The sequence below is a fragment of the Thalassophryne amazonica genome, chromosome 10, assembly GCF_902500255.1.
Source record: "Thalassophryne amazonica chromosome 10, fThaAma1.1, whole genome shotgun sequence".
In the NCBI taxonomy this organism is placed as follows: domain Eukaryota; kingdom Metazoa; phylum Chordata; class Actinopteri; order Batrachoidiformes; family Batrachoididae; genus Thalassophryne; species Thalassophryne amazonica.
Window position 1 is genome coordinate 85595928 of NC_047112.1, and position 20552 is coordinate 85616479.

Here is a 20552-nt window from a genome sequence, read left to right on the forward strand (position 1 = left end):
AGGCTATGAAATTGGGCCATTAGGGCCTGTGTCTACCGTATTGCTCAGTTTTCTGCAGGATGAAAAAAACTTTCTGCCACGCGCTGAGCACAAGAGTATTACTACTACACTACTGACAAACTGGCACGTGGACCAGGATCTTCTGGTCACAAGCCCAACGCCTTAACCACTATACCATCACCCCGAGACCATCACCTCATATTACTTTGCAGCCAGCAACTGCACTTATGTATACAAAGTAGTCATATAAATTTTATTTTTAATAATAATGGAAGACAAATATGGTACTGCCTCATGCAGTATATAGCAATGGAGAGAGAATGAACCACACATCATAAAACCAAGCCAGAATTTTACTGCAGTGATTTGAACTGTAATAAGATACCAAACATCTGAGTTGGATTTTGTGGGTGGGATTTTAAAAAAAAAAATGTGCTTTGCCAGTCATAGGTCACTATAAAATCCCAGGGTAAGTTGAGTTCTTCCCTGGTTCACACAAAACAAACAGAAGATCAAGGTAAGAAAGATAAGCAGTTGTTTAGTAGTTTCGGATATAGTTGAGTCACAGTAAATGCATTTTTGTGCAGTTGTGGAGGTCGTTGGATACAACACATTTAATGCATAATACTATGAGTATGTATGCACAGGTGAAGCTCAGCAACTTTGAATATTGTTCAAAACGTCAATATTTTTCATCTGTTATTTCAGAAAATGAAAATTTGATTAATTCTGCACTCATTACATACCAAAATGTTTCTCTCTCGCTTTCTTTTAATTTGCTTTTTTTTTTAAAGTGCTCTGGCTTCCTAAACTATTATGCTTCAAAAGCAGAAAGTGTCAGTAGAACATATACAGCAAACAAATTCTTTCAAAATGTGATAGCATTGGGAAGGTATCTTATTCTTTTCAAAGAATGTGTTCAATATCTGCAAGGTCACTGACGGAGGTGAAAGTGCTGTTAAACATTGAGAGCCAGTGCATCGTTGTGGTAAGACCAGATGGCTGCTGTCTGCCAAAAATGCACATTCAAAACCTATCAGGATGGCAGTTTCAGCATAAACATATCTACAACTATCTGAAACACTTGTTATTCTCTTCACCGAATGCATGTAAGTTGTCCTGAAATCCCTTTGAAGTGTCCATGCAGTGGTTATCTCTACATGTCAGAACACACACACTCTTATTCAACCACTTATCGAAGGTCGGGTGACGGGGGGCTGGAGCCTATCCCAGCAGTCATAGGGCGTGAGGCGGAGTACACCCTGGACAGGACACTTGTCTCTCTGTCAAAGGGCCACATATAGACAAACAAATGCATTCACACCCGCACGCACAATTTAAAGTTTCCACTCCACCTAACCTGCATGTCTTAGGATGTGGGACGGAGCCGGAGCACCCGGAGAGAACCCATGCAAACACAGGGAGAACATACAAATGCTACACAGAAAGGCCACAGGTGGGAATCGATCCCATGACCTTCTCGCTGTGAGGCAACAATGCTAACCACTAAGCCACTGTGTCGCCCAGATGTTAACACCTGACTGTTATTCACGCTCACTGTCAGAGTTTGGCAGGAGAACATTTGGTGTCAAAAAATCTCCCAGATAAAATGCGTGGCTCTTTCACCCAGTATTGTATGGTGGCCACATTTTGATTACCAAAAAGCAGGACACTTGTCCCGGCAATGAGATCAAGACTCAAAGATGGCTAAAGATGAACAATGAAAACCAGGACATTTTTATCACTGTCTAAACAAAACCCAGGATGGCCAGGACAGGATGTGAAAACAGGACATTTGGTCACCCTACGGTATTGTGTATTTTTATTTCAGCATCACAGAACAGACATTTTCTGCCGGGAGATGATTGACGTGACTTAGGGCTCCTTCACACATAACACGATTGAAGCCGAGTAGTGCACAAAGGAGGAATTGCATGCCATTTGTAAAAAATTGGAGCTGCTTCCAACATCTTGTACACCTGTCACTACAATTATTTGTGCACATCAGCGGCTGGAAGACAGAGTGTGCCCTATGAGAGCCCATTTGATCCCTCTCGTGGCAGGTGTCAGCCAAATTCAGGTGACACACACGAAGATCCAACACCATTCGCTGACACTGGCCATTCACGCTGTTAGCATAAAAACAGTCGGCAGACGATCACTTTTGAGCCAGATGTGAAATTTGTCTAAGTGCCCCCACGAGTGTGGTGTGAAAGCAACACACATGTGCCATGAATGTGTATCGCGCATGTGTGTGGCGTGAAAGCAACACACGTGCCATGAATGTGTATCGCGCATGTGTCACCCCCCCCCCCACACACACACACACGTACGTGGTGTGCAGGGGGAGAGCACACTTGCATGACATGCTGATTATATGTATTTACAGACATGGTCACATGGGGGCCAGACAGCCACGTCTGAGCGCACACAGTGCTCAGAGCGCTGCAGCAGCCACACACAGCGCACATTGGCAGGCTGCTCCATGTGAAACGAACCGTCAGATCATGCAGCAGGCGATCTGTATGTCACGCATGTCCGGCCCGCCACACGTGTCTGGCAGAATATTTGTGCTGCAGAACTGTAACATTCTGACAAGCCAACAGTGCCACAAATACGCCACTTTCAGTCATGTATCACCAATCATATGCCATAACAAACGCCATTTTGTCAATTATTACGGTGCTGTTTTGTCTCCTTTTTTTAAGTTATCTCCTTGTTGATTTTAGCCATTTTACACTCCTGTTATTAAGCAGTGATTGTAACGCAGTGGTAAAGTTCCCATTTGGTAATTGGGGCTTTTGTAAATTGCAGGTTTGAATCCCATGAGTGGCATTTATTATTATTTTTTTTTAACCAGGGTTATTTAACCGCAGGGTTCTGTCTTGTGTCCCCTTTTATTTATTATTTATATCAACCCAGTGGTATTCACTAATTATACAGCTGGTTTTATTTTACTTTTTTCCACATCAGCGGCGTGGTGTAACATGTTACAGCTGCTCACACTGTGTTCATGCACGCGCATGATGGTTCTTGGTTCCCCATTTCATGGTTGGTTTGCGGATTTTCTTCCGGTTTCTGCATCTCTCGTGTTATGTGTGAAGGGGCCCTTAAATGTGCACTGCTGAATGCGCCTCTGTGAAAATCAAGGGTGATCTGAAAAGTGTGCACTCGATTTTCTCGCCATCAAATGGCAGGCCGTGGGCTTTTAGTGGTGTTTGTGCCGGGGGCAAATAAGATTCCTACAAAACTCTAAACATTTTTGTAGTTGGTTTACATGCTGTCATGTGTTATATTAGACAGCCTAACTGACTATTTTTAGATGTCAATCGGGAAAAAAAAGTGAAGGGAGAAAATTTCAAACTGTAAAAAAATAAAAAAGTTGAGTCAACTTAAAAATGCATTGTAGCAGTCTGTGAAAGGTTTTTACATTCTCAACTTTAGGCCTGACAGCTGTGCTGATGTGTCATAGGTATGATTGTTCTGTTTTGGAACAATTGTCATGCAACCCTGCAAAAGCTGCACTGTCTGTCCAAAAAGCTGCAGTGAGTCAGTGGTATGTGTCATGCCCTTAAGGGCGATTCTTTAACTACGGGCACTATTGGCCTTGTAAATGTAATTTCCACCACACCATTGCCTTACAATATAAAGCGCCTTGGGGCAACTGTTTGTTGTGATTTGGCGCTATATACATGTGCTTTGATGTCACTGTTTATCTCCATAGAAACTACCCAAACAATCTTTCATACAAACTGTTTAAAGGGACATTACAGTGTTGTGGTGGAAATTACGGCAATAGTGTGGGACAACTACATTTTGTTTAAAAAAAAAAAAAAAAAAAAAAATGGCACTTAGAAAATGTGTGGCCAGTCGCACTCTTGGCACGACAACAGTTTGCAGACAATCACTGTCGTGCTAGCAGTGAAATTTGTCTAAGTTCCCCATGAGTGTGGCTTTGGTGTTTGCGCTGAACTGACATGAGGTGTGTCAGCCCACTGAAGCGGCTGTGGTGATCTGTCATTCTGGACATCCCAGCTGGACAACATGTACTGTGTTTGGACAGACATGGACTAACAACTGCCCACAGTGACGCATGTGTGTCTGTTTGCTGTCATCACGTGGACATTTATATATCATATGCAAGTCACAGTTGTAAGGTACAAAATAAAATTTAGTACCCCCCCATAACAAAAACAAAACCCCATAATTACCCTTGACTCCCTCCCTCCTCCCCCACCCAGGATCTTCTAATCTGTATGAATAAATCAAAATAGAATCTAAAACAAGTGACAGCCAGAAGTCAAAACCATAACACACAAACTTCTCGGCATGCCAGAAATTACAAATCTAACTAAACTAAAATACAAAAAATTAAAATTAAATACAAGCCCCATTTATTTAAAGTGCTGAAAGTAAAGTCTCCACTTGCATAACTATTATTACTGTAGCTGCTCGCTGGTGTAGTAAAGCAGCATGTTGTAGTGTTTAAGACCACTAAATTCACTATATTGTTGGGGGGGGTTATTTGCCGCCGGCAAATGGGCTCAGGTGAAGAAGTTCAAATGCACCCACCAAGACAATCTTATATCTGTTCACAGAGAGACTTCCTGAGCTGGTAGCCCATTAAAGTAAACAGCAAAGGTCTCCAGTGTGTATAAAACTTTTTTTGATGAGTCTCTAAGCGAGAATTCAGTCTTCTCCAGTTTTAAAAGGTCCATGATATTCTTACGTGCATTGAGAGAGACAAATGCTATAACATTATTTTGAAAGGTCGTAGTACGAAGGTTGTCTGGAGGTTTACCAAAAATTACAGTAGGTGGTGTTGGGATTAGGTTCATGTGTAATAACCCTGAAATGATTTTTAAAAAACTCCCGCCAAAAATTAGATAGCTTGGGGCACGCCCAAAACGTGTGTGAGGTTGCATGGAGTCTTTTGACATCTATTACACTTATCATCTACTTTGTCTGGGAAGAGTTTAGAGAGTTTTTCTTTACTGTAATGTAGTCAGTGCATTACTTCGAACTGAATTAGTGAAAGTCTGGCACAACTGGATGAAGAGTTAACTGCCCCCATAGCTCTCTCCCAATAGGCCTCAGAGAAAACAAGTTGGAGTTCTCATTCCGAATTCGCCTTAATTTTGCCTAAATTGTGTCCTCATTTGGTGTGAGCAAATTGTAGAGGTAAGTAATGTGGCCCTTCTTTAAAGTTTTAGCCTGGAGAGCCAGGTCTAGTCCACTGGGTGTTGGTACATAAGGGAATGACATGGTGTGCTTTTTTGCAAAGTCTCAAAGTTGAAAGTAATGAAAACAGTCAGGCTTAAATTAATTAAATATGGAGATTAATTGGTTGAAGCTCGCAAATACACCATCAATATACAGGTCTCCTAAATTATGAAGTCCCTTGCAGTTTAGTGTTGAATACTGTGGGTCTATTTTTCCTGGGATAAATAAGTGGTTATTGCAAATGGAAGAGGCTAAGGGGAGAGTGAGCCATCCAAAGTGCCATCTTATTTGTGCCCAAATTTTCAGTGTTAGTAGTAAAGCTCAGTGGGGAAAAGGGTGGAGTGCTATAGGTCAAAGCCAGTAGTGAAGAAGAGTAGGAGGCTGACTCACAACAGCACCAGCTGGACGTGGGGGAAAGAAACCAGGATATTATTTTGTGCACACTGGCAGCCCAGTAGTATCTGGATAGGTTGGGAAGTCCAAGTCCCCCAGCTGATTTGTCCCTGCATAGAAGAGCATGGTTAGCCCTGGGCCTTTTGCCAACACAGATGAAAGAGGACATAATGTCATTTAAAGTAGAAAAAAAAGATTTGGGAAGGAAGACAGGAAGGCATTGAAAAACATACAAGTATCTTGGTAACACATTCATTTTTATCATTTGTATCCTACCCGCTAGGGATAATGGCAAGTAATTCCATCTTTGTAAGTCAGACATGACCACTGCTGTTAGTGAAGTGATATTTTGTACATATTGTTCTTAGGGATCGAGAAATATTGATGCCACAGTATTTAAATCCATTTTTAGTTATATTCAAAGCTATAGCAGATGACTGCAGGTCAATGGCTAATTGGATAATTGGGAAGTATTTGCTTTTTGCAATGTTTAATTTATATCCAGATAACTGACTAAAAGAGTGTGGGAGAAAAAGGACCTAAATTTGTTATTTATCTTTTCTGGGTCCTGAGAAATTGAGCCTGATTCGTCTGTTATCTGAGTAATTTGGTTTGATGCTGCCTTTGCCTTCAGCTGATGAGCTAAGAGGGGTCCAGATTTATCTCCATGCTTGTACACCAGACCCCGAGCGTGTAGAAGAAGCTGTTCACCCTCAGGTGTTAAAAGAAGGTCCAGTCCTTTCTTTATATAAATCTGGTGTATATGTGGATGAGAGAGTGTTATCTAGATTTGTAATGGTGTCCTCCAGTTCCCTCTGTCTAACTCCATGTTTTATTTGCAAAAGAAGTGAAAGAAATTATTTTACCCCTAATATAAGCTTTGAGGGTGTCCCATCATAAAGACAGGGAGGTCTCCTCCTTTCTGTTAGTCTCATAGAAAAAAATTGAATCAGTAATGTTTTTACAGAAGATGACATCAGCCAGCAAAAGAGGATGAAGCCTCCAGTGTCTAAATTTCTTTGGCTTCATACTAAAGTGAAGGTCTAAAATTACTGTACCATGGTCTGACACTGTTATGGGTAAGTACCGATGGAATTGTTGGACTTAGTTTTTTATGTTATAAAAATAATCTATTCTAGAGAATGACCGGTGCGCATGAAGAAGGAATATTGTTTTGCACAGGGATACGAAAGACGCTAGGGATCTACAAGTCTATATTGACTCATGAATGTAGAAAACATCTGGGACATTTTCATTGAAATTAAGGAAGATCGTGGGCTAGACCTGTCCAAGGATGTGTTTGTGTTTATGCTGGAGTAAATTTTTTAGATATCTGAGATGTGCCCAGAATGATTAATAAAGTTTGAGGTGACAGCGTAGTATTAAAAATTCTTGACAATGTGTTGAACACGTCCGACCAATAGGTGGCAACTTTAAGGCAGGTAAAAAAAAGGCATGGAAGAGCTTTGCATCAAATCACACGTTGGTGAGGCATTAAAAAAAAAAAAAATATTATGAATCTTTACTTTTGAATAATGAAGTCTATGTATTGTTTTGAACTGTATTAAAGTGTCTGGCATTACTGGAAATTAAAACTACTTTCACCCCTGGTCACTGACACAGAATGTTCAGAGCCTTTTTGTCCTGCCAGAGTGTTTAAAAAAAAAAAAAAAAACATTTTACTGCTCCACTGAACGATAAGAATCAGTGAGCTTTGTTTCCAAGTCCAAATCAGAAAAGGTTGGGACGGTATGGAAAATGTGAATTAAAAATAAACAAAATAGTGATTCCAATGCTGACTTCTGTTTCACTGCATACAGTATTAACATAGGGTTCATGTTTTGTTTGGTTACCTTCATTTCATTTGTTAATATACATCCAGCCCTGTGACAGACTGGCGTCCTGTCCAGGGTGTACCCCGCCACACGTCGTATGACTACTGGGTTAGGCTCGAGCCCCAGCGTGACCCTTGATCAGACACAAGTGATGAAGCATTTTACTGTTGTAATTTTCACTTCAAAATTCTCCACACATCGTCAATTGGGGACAGATCAGGACTGCAGGCGGCTAGTCCAGTGTCTGAATTCGCTTCTTCTGTAGCCATGCCTTTGTAATGTGTACAGAAGGTGGTTTTGTAGTGTCATGCTAAAAAATACATGGACGTCATTGGAAAAAATGTTGGTCTAAAATCTCAATTCCCTTTTCTGCACTAATGCTGCCATCACAGAAGTGTAAAATACCTTTGCCAAGGGCACAGACACGACTCCATACCATGACAGACCCTGGCTTTTGGACTAGTTGCTGATTACAATCTGGTGGGTCTATTTTGTCTGTGGTCCAGAGAGTGTGCAGCATTCATTTCTTCCAAAGATCTGCAATACTGATTTATCTGAACACAATACACTTTTCTATTGGTTTAAGCCCCAGTCACACAGCACTAATGAAGGGCAACAAAGCCCAAACGAAACAAGAAATCTGGACTTTCACTGGCATCATTTAACCTTCACTCAGCTTCGTTCCTGCAGCTGGTGCTTTGTCGAAAAATTTGAACGAATGCCAGCGAAAACTTCAATTTGTCCGGATTTCGTTTTGCTGTTCTTGGCGGTTTCTTATCGTTTGCTTAGTTTTTGTAACATTAGCATTTCGTTCGACTTTGTTTGCACTCCGTTCAACCTCACAAGTCCGATGTATTGAACGAATCAATAACTAAAGCCTCGACCAGCTGAATGTTTTTATACAGTAACAGTAGCGTTAAGAATGTTTTATGTTTATAAGAATGTTTTAAAGCTTGTGTTGATAACCAAGCTGAAACCATTTACAAAATTCAGCAAGCTTTTGGTGATGATGCCATGACTCCATCGTGGCAATCCCTTGGTGGTGAAGAAGATTAACTCTTGATTGATTCCCAGATGAGATATCTACATCCAGGGTTGATCCAGAGACACCTTTGCATGGGTTTGTTTGCATTGGGTCCTTGACAGAGCCTTAGCCTGATTTGATGGCTAGAAAAAGAAAAAAAAAATCACAGAAAATTGGGGTCTGAGGAGCTGCTGCAGCCTTCATCCACCTTCACAGCCATTTGGTTATAACCGATCACCTCCTCTGCCTGAACCGCCTGAGGACCTCTTGTTTCTCCAGAGCCCTGTTAGTTGCCTTGTCCTGTTGGGCCTTTATGATTACCGTAGCATCCACATGGCACACAAGGTTTCCACCATATGTCACTCCAACAGGCAAATTCCCTACTTCATCCATTACCCAGGTGTCACAACACGGGCAAAGTATTGGATTTTGACACCCATAATGCAAATAAGCGTGGTATAACTGCTTCGAAATGGGCACACATTACTGGAAAGTGAAACATTCTGGTAGGCCTGAAATGAGTGATTCACAGAATATAGACTTTGGTCATGGATGACTGTCGTGTAACCATCCAACAACTTGCCGACGAGGTGGGGATAAGCACAGGTTCTGTGCATTCCATTTTGATGGAGGATTTGTGCATGTGGAACTTGTCAATGAAGTTTGTGCCAAAACTACTAATGTCTGAGCAGCAGGAACTGCATCTGGAAGTCTCACAGGACATGCTGGAATGTGCAAACACTGACCCGACTTCCTGAACACTGTTATCACTGATGATGAGACATGGGTTTAAAGGTACGACCCAGAAACCAAATTTCAGTCATAACATCACTTTGAGCAGATGGAATCAGTTAATCAGTGAAATCACCTGGTGGAGTGAGTGGTTGTAAAGAAAGCCTGCACCCTCTCAGCCCTTTCTGGAATGAGTTTGAGACCTCTGCTATAAGACATCATGTGGAACACGATATCCCAACTGGACACCTTTCCAAAAGAGGCCTTTCAGAAATGCATCCAACAATGGCAGAACCACAGGGAGAAGTGTGTGCACTCCCATGGACACTACTTCGAAGGGTATTAGGATTTCAGAACGGAGGTGAGTAATTGTATTTTTTGTGGCCAAAGGTTGGATACTTTTTCAATGCAGCTTGTACTGTGCACTCTACTTTAGATCAGCTTTTTTTTGCCGATTGATGGTTCAAACACTTTCTTAGTACATAAGAACACCTTATTTTTGAGGGATTGATCCCTCAATCATCCTCAATCCCATCATCACGTCTTCCGAAGAGGAAGCAGAGAGTGGGGACTCGGAGGCAGACTCATCCATTACCCAGGCCGAAGTCACCGAGGTGGTTAGAAAGCTCCTAGGTGGCAAGGCTCCTGGGTTGGATGAAATCCGTCCTGAGTACCTTAAGTCTCTGGATGTTGTGGGGCTGTCTTGGCTGACACGCCTCTGCAACATCGTGTGGCGATCGGGGACAGTGCCTCTGGATTGGCAGACCGGGGTGGTGGTCCCTCTGTTTAAGAAGGGGGACCGGAGGGTGTGTTCCAACTATAGGGGGATCACACTCCTCAGCCTCCCCGGTAAGGTCTATTCTAGAGTACTGGAGAGGAGAATTCGACCGATGGTCGAACCTCGGATTCAGGAGGAGCAGTGTGGTTTTAGTCCTGGTCGCGGCACACTGGAACAGCTCTACACGCTCCATCGGGTGCTCGAGGGTTCATGGGAGTTTGCCAACCAGTCCACATGTGTTTTGTGGATCTGGAGAAGGCATTTGACCGTGTCCCTCAGCTCACCCTGTGCGGAGTGCTCTGGGAGTACGGGGTCCAGGGTCCTTTGCTAAGGGCTATCCGGTCCCTGTACGACTGCAGCAGGAGCTTGGTTCGCATTGCCGGTAGTAAGTCAAACCTGTTTTCAGTGCACGTTGGCCTCCGCCAGGGCTGTCCTTTGTCACCAGTTCTGTTCATTATTTTTATGGACAGAAATTCTAGGCGCAGCCAGGGTGTAGAGGGGGTCTGGTTTGGGAACGACATGAATCTCGTCTGCTGTTTGCGGACGATGTGGTTCTGTTGGCTTCGTCAAATCAGGACCTTCAGCGTGCACTGGGGCGGTTTGCAGCCGAGTGTGAAGCATCCGGGATGAAAATCAGCACCTCCAAATCCGAGGCCATGGTTCTCGACCGGAAAAAGGTGCTTTGCCCTCTTCAGGTCGGTGTAGTGTCCTTGCCTCAAGTGGAGGAGTTTAAGTATCTCAGGGTCTTGTTCACGAGTGAGGGACGGATGGAGCGTGAGATCGATAGACAGATCGGTGCAGCATCTGCAGTGATGCGGTCGCTGTATCAGACCGTCGTGGTGAAGAGAGAGCTGAGTGGGGGGCAAAGCTCTCGATTTACCGATCGATCTACGTTCCGATCCTCACCTATGGTCACGAGATTTGGCTCATGACCGAAAGAATGAGATCGCGAGTACAAGCGGCCGAGATGAGTTTCCTCCGCAGGGTGGCTGGGCGCTCTCTTAGAGATAGGGTGAGGAGCTCAGTCACTCGGGAGGAACTCGGAGTCGAGCCGCTGCTCCTCCATGTCAAAAGGAGTCAGTTGAGGTGGCTTGGGCATCTTTTCCGGATGCCTCGCTGGAGAGGTGTTCCGGGCACGTCCCACTGGGAGGAGGCCCCGGGGAAGACCCAGGACACGGTGGAGAGACTACATCTCTCGGCTGGCTTGGGAAGGCCTTGGGGTTCCCCTGGAGGAGGTGTGTATGGATCGGGAGGTCTGGGCGGCTTTGCTTGAGCTGCTGCCCCCGGATAAAGCGGAAGAAAATGGATGGACACCTTATTTTTATGCAAATATAAATATGGGTACACCAATGACTGCAAATCTATTTGTAATTTAAAGGATGTGGCAGTGGGTGTGAAAAGCAAAACTGCACTGGGTAAAAACTACAAATGATACTTGCATTTTACGTTCCTTTGCATGAAGTGGGAGATTGGGCCGTCAATATTGTCATTAATCTATAAGTTATTCATCTAAAATGTTCCTGCTACTGCTTTCCCCTTCTTAATACAGTTCCATCATGGTGCACAAAGTAGCAGTGATTGGCGCTGGCTCTGCTGGTCTGGCTGCCACAAAGATCTGCCTGGATGAAGGAATGTTGCCAACCTGCTTTGAAGCTATTGATGACCTTGGTGGCGTATGGAAGTTCAAGGCAAGGCATTACGCAATAAAACAATGTCAAACTGCTCTGTTAATGTTGGTACTGGCATAGATTTGCAAGTTTGTGTACACAGTCACTCAGTGGATATGGTTAATAATGAGAATTTATTTAAACATATCAGAAAAAGGACCAACAAAAAAGTGTAATTACAGAAAAAACAGAGCTATAACAAGAGTGCAACCTTGTTTTCCACTCAGGGTCACCACAGCAGGTCCAAGGTGGGCCTCCATGCTGATTTGGCAGAACTTTTATACTGGATGCCCTTCCTGACACAACTCAACATTACATGGAGAAATGTGGCAGGGGTGGGGTTTGAACTGGTGTCACAGACTGAACGGTCCGCCCCTAAAAATCAGTCTGCCTTTTGCATCTGTGCATGCATCATTTCAGACCACAGCAGCACGTCTGAGCCAGAGTCTCTTCACCCAAAGCAATCAAATGGATTAATGCGATTATTAACCATCAGATGATAAAGGTAAAATCTCTTAAATCATTCTAAAGTCAGTTTTAAACAGAAATGAGGCCATTTTAAGCAGAAGCTTGGCGAAATTCCGAGACACTTAGAAATGGCCGATGTGCAGTGAACGCATCAGCTAGCAGCTTGTTTAGCCACGGCGCTCTAATCGTTTACATCGCCTTTTATGATGCAATAATGCTGAATTTATGTGGAAATGATTGTTGTACAAAAACTTCAGGTATCTGTCGCTGAGATAGATGATGACTAGAGTGCAGTTTGAAGCAGGAATGAGATGTTAATCCGTGAACCACGACATCGGGGGGACCGATGTTTAGGGGGACCGTTCGGTCGGCGACACGGGAACCTTCTGCACTGAAACAAAGTGCACTAATCACTTGGCAACCACCCCTACTAAAAATAGGTCCATGCCAGGAAACCATCCCATTTAAATTAACTCTGCCAATAAGAGTGTTCAAATACTATCCAGCCGGATTTATGCCAGAAGCTTGCTGATGGCTTCCACAAATGGCTGATTGAGGCACAGTTTGAAATGGCCCCCACAAATCAAAATATTCATGGGGGTGTATGTATATATCTGAGCCTGTATGTATAATTTTGACCCTGTGTGGATTTGAGAAATCCCCCCCCAAAAAATTACTGTATTCATGTTGATGGCTGCCCCAATCGAACAAGCAGTTGACTTTGACTTCTTGTCAGTGTAATTTCTTTTGCTTCATTCCAAATAACAGCAGAAAGAGACAAACTTGAGCCATTTCACTTTTTTGTCCAAATCAGGGATTGACCTCCAACTTCATCCGAGAATTTAATAATGGGATTCTTCATCTCCCCAGGATCTTTGTGTTTTTAACCCTGCTCTATTAACAACATCTGTTCTTTGAAATGCTCTCCTGCAGGAAATGCCAGAGCCCAGCAGAGCCAGTATCTACCGGTCCCTGTCCATAAATGTTTCCAAGGAGATGATGTCCTACAGCGATTTCCCGGCTCCTGTTGATTTTCCCAACTATATGCATCACTCAAAAATCCTCAGTTACTACAAAATGTATGCTGAACACTTCAACCTGATGCCACACATTCGCTTCCAGGTAATAAAACACAAAAAGAACAGTCTACGGTGTTACTTAAGCTTACTTATCATCATCATATACTCTGCGGAACACCCATTACCACTTCACTCAGCTTCTTTCTGCTGCTGCGCTTAATAGAATAGAGTCTATTGTCATTGTACATACGTATATACATAGATATGACAAAATCTGTCCTCTGCATTTAAGCCATCCTTAGGGGTCGTCACAGCACATCATCTCCATCTCACCCGTGGTATATTAAAATAAACTTAATATTTAATTCTTGTTTCAGAATTTCATTACATTTCTTGGAGCATCACCCACATCCACAGTGGGAAATCATATCAAAACTAGAGCACCGCGCTCGTAGAGCGCAAACCTCTGCCAACACTAGTTTCAAATTCCACAAAATTTTACATCGGAAAGAATTTAAGGTCAAAGTCTTCTTAGAAGTGGATTTTCTTAAGCTAAATTAGATGTGATCAAATGTCAGGAGTATGTATTTGTTTCATGCACTTTTGTGTTGTCAGGTTTTTTCCCCCAACTTTTCAGTTTCTGAATTCTTTTTCAGATGATTTTCACAGAACATTGGTCATCTCTGCTGTCCACAATCTGTCATTGTTTTTGTCATTTGGTTTCCAACTGATAACTGGAAGACAGACAAACATGCATAAAATTGGAACCTTGATCCAATTTTGGTGGTGTAGGTAAATCCATAAGAGAAAAATGAGAGTGACTGAGGCACTTCTATCGCAAATCATGTTTACGCTTTACTTGAAGGTATCATCATCATAGTGGCATAACACTGTCATAAGTAATACATGACAGTCATGAACGTGTCATAAACATGTCAATGTCATAAATGTTTATGACTGCTGTCATTAAGTGTCATTTGAGTTTTGTAATGACAAGTTGATATTTTTTGGGTTGTCTTGATTATAACAACTTGATATTAATCAAAGCGACATAACCAGAAGTTATCTTTGGCCTTTTTGGTCTTCACTTGTATGCCAACTTGTCAGCTTGTCATTACAAAAACCAAATGATACTTAATGACAGCAGTCATAAACATTTATGACATTGGCATAATGTTTGTGACACATTCATGACTGTCATGTAACAGCTATGACAGTGTCATGTCACTATTATGATGATACCTTCAAGTAAAGTGTTACACAAATCACTTCTGCCACTTTTCTCTACCCACTCCACCCTTGCCTGCACTTTCTTATCCTCTCTACCACACTCTCCATCAGGGGTAGCTGGTCACTAGAGGGCACTCAGGTGCCATCCCCTAAAAATATTGATAAAAAGGTAATATACTACAACATAATTAATAATTAAGAAATAAGTATGGTTTGCTTATAGCCAGAGTATGCAAGTGCCTGTCAGTGTCAGTATGCATTTAAATGTGTTTCAGCACATCATTTTCTTTTCTCTTAATATAATTTCAGTTAGTGAGAGTTAAGCCCACTTCCTGGTTGGGTCCCCGATCAAATGAAAGTCTATGGTAGGTTGTAAATTATTTGCAATCATGTGACCTGAGGCTGAATTCAAATTTGAACATAACTTTCCCTTAGGGACACAGCTCTGTGTATCACAGACCAACTGGTATTGTTTTTCATGTTTATTGATCTAATGTTATTGGATAATGGACAAATCACGTCCAGCATAGGAGTTTCACTCACCCGCCAAATCATTGGTACGCCGATGATTGCCACGGCCTTTGTGCTCCAAGTCCAACTTCCAAGTACGTTTGTCTTTTACTTGTGTGCTTTTGTGATCGTCACACAGCATCATTCAAAGCAAAGATCACCACAAGGCAGTCTTTGGAACCTTAAAGAGCACTTCAAAGCTTTGACTCAAAATGTTTCCCAGGCTGAATTCAAAACAAGAGGCCAACTGTGGACTTACTAAGCAACAATACAGATATGTTATTGATTGGTTACATGAGATATCAGGGTAGGATATCACATAATTTGAAGCAAAGATTTCAGTCAAAACACTGGAGCATTCAAAGCTAGTCTCATGGGCTAAAATTAAAACAAGAGGCTGGTGTTTAGTAGTGTGCTGCCAAACAGCTTCACCAGTCTTCAACAGCTTCATCAAATAGTGAGTTTTAAAGCATTTCCATGGTTTAACTATATGAGAGATCCTTCTGTATGACCTAATAACACACTCTGGCCAGCTGATTAGTTTATAGTGGTTCTACACCATGTTCTTAAATACATTAACTATTGTTTGTCAGTGGTGATTTTCTCAGTTCTGCTGAGGGGGATGTATAAATGTCTTTCAAGGAAGGGAGGGGGCATCCAATGATCTTCTGTGCTGTCTTGACTGCTCTCTGGAGCCTCCTCCAGTCTATCTCACTGCATTGGGAGAACCACACCGAGATACAATACGTCAAGATGCTCTCAGTGAAGTGATTCACTGATGTTGTTCTTCTTGAGCACTCAAGAAATGCAGACATTGCTGTGCCTTCTTGATGGCAGCCATAGTGTTTGCAGACCACAAGAGGTTGGCAGATATCATGGTGCCCAGGAAAATGAAGGTGTGAACCCTCTCCATGCAGTTAGCACGGGGGGAGCTGCCCTGTGCTTCCTGAAGTCCAGCATGATCTCCTTTGTCTTTGTGGTGTTCAGAGCCAGATTGCTTGCTGAGCACCACGCAGACAATTTCAGGATATCATCCCTGTAAGCTAACTGGTCTACACCTGAGATCAGCCCCACCAACGTGTCGTCAGTAAACATCACTATGGTGTTGCTAGTATTGTCAGGGCAGCAAGTGTATAGTAGAGGGCTCAGCACGCACCCCTGTGGGAAGCCCATGCTGACTGTTCGGGTAGAGGAGAGATGGGGTCAGAGTTTCACTGTCTGGGGCCAGTTTGAGAAAATCCTTAATCCAGGAGCAGATAAGTGTGGGAGTCCCGGGTCCGACAAGTTTGCTGAACAAGATGTCGAGGATGATGCTATTTAAGGGCTGTAGTTAATGAAAAGCATGCTTCCACAGTCAGTGATATGGGGCTGGAAGCTGGGATGGTGTGGCTGCAGACTGTTGGGTTGGGATCTCAAAGCATTAGATACAAATAAGCATTCAGTTGCGTTTTTTACAAACACCCAGTGAAAAGTAATGTAGCTGTGCAGCAAATCCCCCTTGATGAAGAAGTGAAGGTGCACCCTCTTAAAAAGTACCAACAACCACCACTTCTCTCCATTACTTTAGATAGTTGACCCCAAATATTTAAACTCACCAAGCTTCATTACCTCAACTTGCTACCTCACTATTCCATCATCCCCCTCACACACACACCTCGTTCCTCTTGCTCCAACTGACTTTCATTCCCCTTCCCACTAGAGCTTGTTTCCACTTCTCCATGGTAGTCTCAGTCTGTGCTACATTCTCCCTGAAGATCACAATGTCATTTGCAAATGTCATAGCCCATGGAGAGTCGTCTCTGAACTTGTCCGTCAACCTGTCCATCACAGTTGCAAACAACAAAAGGCTCAGAGTCTATCCTCGATGTAATCTCATCTTGAATGCATCTATCATTCCGACTGCGTGTCTCACCGCTATCACACTGGGCATGTACATATCCTGCACCACCATCACATACTTCTCTGTCAACGCAGATTTCCTGATACAATACCACAACTCTTCTCTTGACACCCCTTCATAAGCTTTATCTAAGTCCACAAAAACACAATACCAGTCTTTCTGGCCTTCTCTATACTTCTCTGGCAATACTGTCAGAGCAAACATGGCATCTGTAGTGCTTTCTCAGCATAAACCATATTTCTGCTTGCAGATCTTCACTTTTCTAAACCTAGCTTTCACTACTCTTGATCATAAATTTATGCCTCTGTGGTTCCTGTCCCTCTGCACATAACTCTTGTACTAAAAAATGTCCAGTACACTTCTACTCCACTCCTTAGGCATTCTCTCGCTTTCCAAGATTTTTATTAAACATTCTGGTTGAATACGTGACTGCCATCTCTCCTGAACATTTCCATGCCTCCATTGGAATGTGATCTAGACCAACTGCCTTTCCACTCTTCATCCTCTTCATAGCTGCCCTCACTTCATCTTTACTAATCTGTTGCACTTCCTGATTTACTCATCCCACATCATCCATCCTTCACTCTGTCATTTTCTTCATTCAGTAGCTCCTCAAAATACTCCCTCTACCTTCTCAACACACTTTCATTGTTAGCACATTATCATATGTATCCTTTATCACCCCAACCTGCTGCACATCTATTTCAGCTTAATTCCTTTGTCTGACCAATCGGTACAAGTCCTTTTCTCCTTCCTAATGGCCCCTTCACACATAATGTGAAGTTTTGACAGCGTTTGGACAAAACAGTTTGAGATTAGCACACAAAACAACGCCGACGGGCAGGCATGCACGAACCTGGTGCGAGAGTTTGTGCACGCTCTGGTGTCTTTAGAGAAGGAACAGTGCCAGGTGCAGAACATGGCGCCACTTATGTGGTATAAATAAAAAAATAAAAACTAGCTAGTGCCTGTGGAACCACATCGCACCGCTTATGTGGAATGTTTTTTTCTTGTTTTGTTTTTTTAAAGGAGAAAAACACACCGCCCACTGGACGCGAACTCATGCCTTTCAAGAGCTCTGGGTTACCAGTCAGAGACTTTAACACTGAGCTATTGAGCTGTTCTTTGAAAGCTGTGGGAAGCTGCTTCATTTAAGGAAGGACATGGAAGTATTACAAATTTTCAATTTATTTTCATTTATATAGCGCCAAATCACAACAGAGTTGCCTCAAGGCACTTCACACAGGTAAGGTAAGGAAAAACACCCTCTGAGGAAGAAACCTCAAGCAGACCAGACTCAAAGGGGTGACCCTCTGCTTGGGCCATGCTACAAACATAAATTACAGAACAATTCACAGACGAATATACAAGAAATGCTATTGGTGCACAGGACAGGAGGGTTGCCAAGACAAATACACCTCCCATCTCTGGATGGAGCTGCATCTTAAACAGAGAGAAAAAAAACAGAATAAAAAAAAACAATTAAAATCACACACCATAGAAAAACACCGCATTTATCAAACGAACAATACAAATATGATCCGTCTGTTCCTCTGGTGATGACCCATGGTCACAGACATACAGTCATGAAATGACATGAATGAGAAGCAGTGTGCTCTGATGTCCACATCTACTGGACAGGTGTGTCCAGTCGGCCGTGCGCATGTTCTGCCTGACACACGTCTTGTGGATGGCGCGCCGCAGCACAGACACTGCGTCATGTGGAACAGAGCTCACGTGGGTGATGTGACGTCAGATTGCCTGCTGTGTGTTCTGATCTGACAGTCCGTTTCACCTGGGGGGGCTGTCAGTGTCCGCTCCGTACACGTGCTCGCTTGCTGCAGCTTGTCGCCACCACAGTGATATGTTTTTATGTCCACGTAAATACAGCAGTCAGACACACGCGCTTCACAGTGGACAGTTGTTTGTTGATGACTGTCCAAACAGTGCGTGTTGTGTAGCTGGAATGTCCAGAATGATAGATCACCACAGTTGCTACTGTCGGAAGCCACACTTCCCGTGAGTGGAGTGCACACACCCACGTGTTAGTGTGTGTGTTTGCAAAGTCACACTCATGGGGAACTTAGATAAATTTAACAGCAGTATGACAGTGATTGTCTGCAGTCTGTTGTCGTACCAAGAGTGCGACTGGCCACACATTTCCTAAGTGCCATGCGAGTGGTGTTAGGTGTTCGTGCATGTCATCTGGAATTTGGCTGGCACCTGCGTGAAACGGTGTGCTGGGTTCGCACAGCACACACTGTCTTTCAGGCGTTTGTGTGTGCAGATAGTTGTAGCAACAGGTGTACGAGGTGTTGGAGGCAGAGATGACATTACACGGTTTGCACACAATTCCTGCATCATGCACACTAAATGTGCACTTCGTCCAAACTAAGGGTTGTATCTCACAAGAGTGAGACAAACAGCATTTGTGAGGGAGTTCCTGAAATTTTGCAGGGGTTCATAATCTCCCCACAAGAGTTGCAGGGTGGCACGTTCATGTCTCTTGAATTTTGATCATGACCAAAATATTTGCACAACACATTTTCTCTCAAAATATTCAGAGTCATTGTGGGCGTCTCAATTTAGTTTCCATGAGTCAGAAAGTGTGCAACGTATGAGACAACTTGTGAAGGGTTGGTGACACACTTTTCCTTTTATATTATCAGAGAGTAACAGTGCTTCTGAAAGCAGTGCAGTCATGGCCCAGCAAGTCCAGTAGCCTCCAGCCAAGTGACTCTGCTGCTGTCCTGACTACAACCCGGCATGCAGGCGCGGGCAGGTGGCTTGAAAAATCCTATGCAGAGGAGGATGATGAGGCCAGGTTTATTCATTTCTCTTTGAACTGGCGATCACAATGGAAATAAGTTTAAGGTTATGTTGTGTTATCCTCAGCAGTTTTACTATATATGGTATTGTTTATTTTATGTACATTTATGTTATTGCCAAAGAAATCTACCACCTGAAGGACTTTCAAACCATGAGTAACTAAATTCTCTGGACTGATGAGACAAATGCCAGGCATGATGTTTGAAGGAAATCAGGCATCATCACTACAATGAAGCATGGTGGTGGCAGCATCATGCTGTGGGCATGTTTATCAGCAGCAGGAACTGGGCCACTAGTCAGGATTGAGGAAAAGATGAATGCAGCAATGTACAGAGACATCCTGGATGAAAACCTGCCCTAAAGCACTCTTGATCTCAGACTGGACCAACGTTTCGTCTTTCAGCAGGACAGTGACCCTAAGCACACAGCCAAGATATCAAAGGAGTGGCTTCAGGACAACTCTGAATGTCCTTGAGTGACCCAGCCAGAGCCCAGACCTGAATCTGATTGAACATCCCTGGAGAGATCTGAAAATGGCCGTGCACTGACACTCCCCATCCAACCTGATGGAGCTTGAGGTGCTGCAAAGAGGAAAAACTGCCCAAAGATAGGTCCACTAAGCTTGTGGCATCATATATAAGAAGACTTGAGGCTGTAATTGCTGCCAAAGGTGCATCAAAGTATTGAGCAAAGGGTGTGAATACAGTATTTATGTACATGTGATTTCTGAGGGGTTTTTTTTTTTATAAATTTGCAAAATTAAAAAAAAAATCATGGTGTCATTATGGGGTGTTGAGTAAAATTTTAAAGGGAATAAAATAATTTACTCCATTTTGGAATAAATCTGTAACAACAAAATGTGGAACGCTGTGAATATTTGTCAGATGCGCTGTATGTAAATGCAGCCCATTTACAATATAATAGGAGCCCACAGCCATCAGAGC

General features: G+C 43.0%; 1 protein-coding gene across 1 annotated transcript in view; it reads left to right on the forward strand.

The window, feature by feature from the left end:
- The first annotated feature begins 431 nt into the window (after window positions 1-431).
- The window catches only part of LOC117519110 (dimethylaniline monooxygenase [N-oxide-forming] 5-like), a 33459-nt gene continuing 13338 nt past the window's right edge, over window positions 432-20552 (forward strand). The window contains exons 1-3 of the mRNA XM_034180409.1: window positions 432-517; window positions 11535-11673; window positions 13054-13242. Of these exons, the coding sequence (XP_034036300.1) occupies window positions 11542-11673; window positions 13054-13242 (321 nt within the window). The 5' untranslated portion in view covers window positions 432-517; window positions 11535-11541. The remainder of the gene's footprint in view (window positions 518-11534; window positions 11674-13053; window positions 13243-20552) is intronic.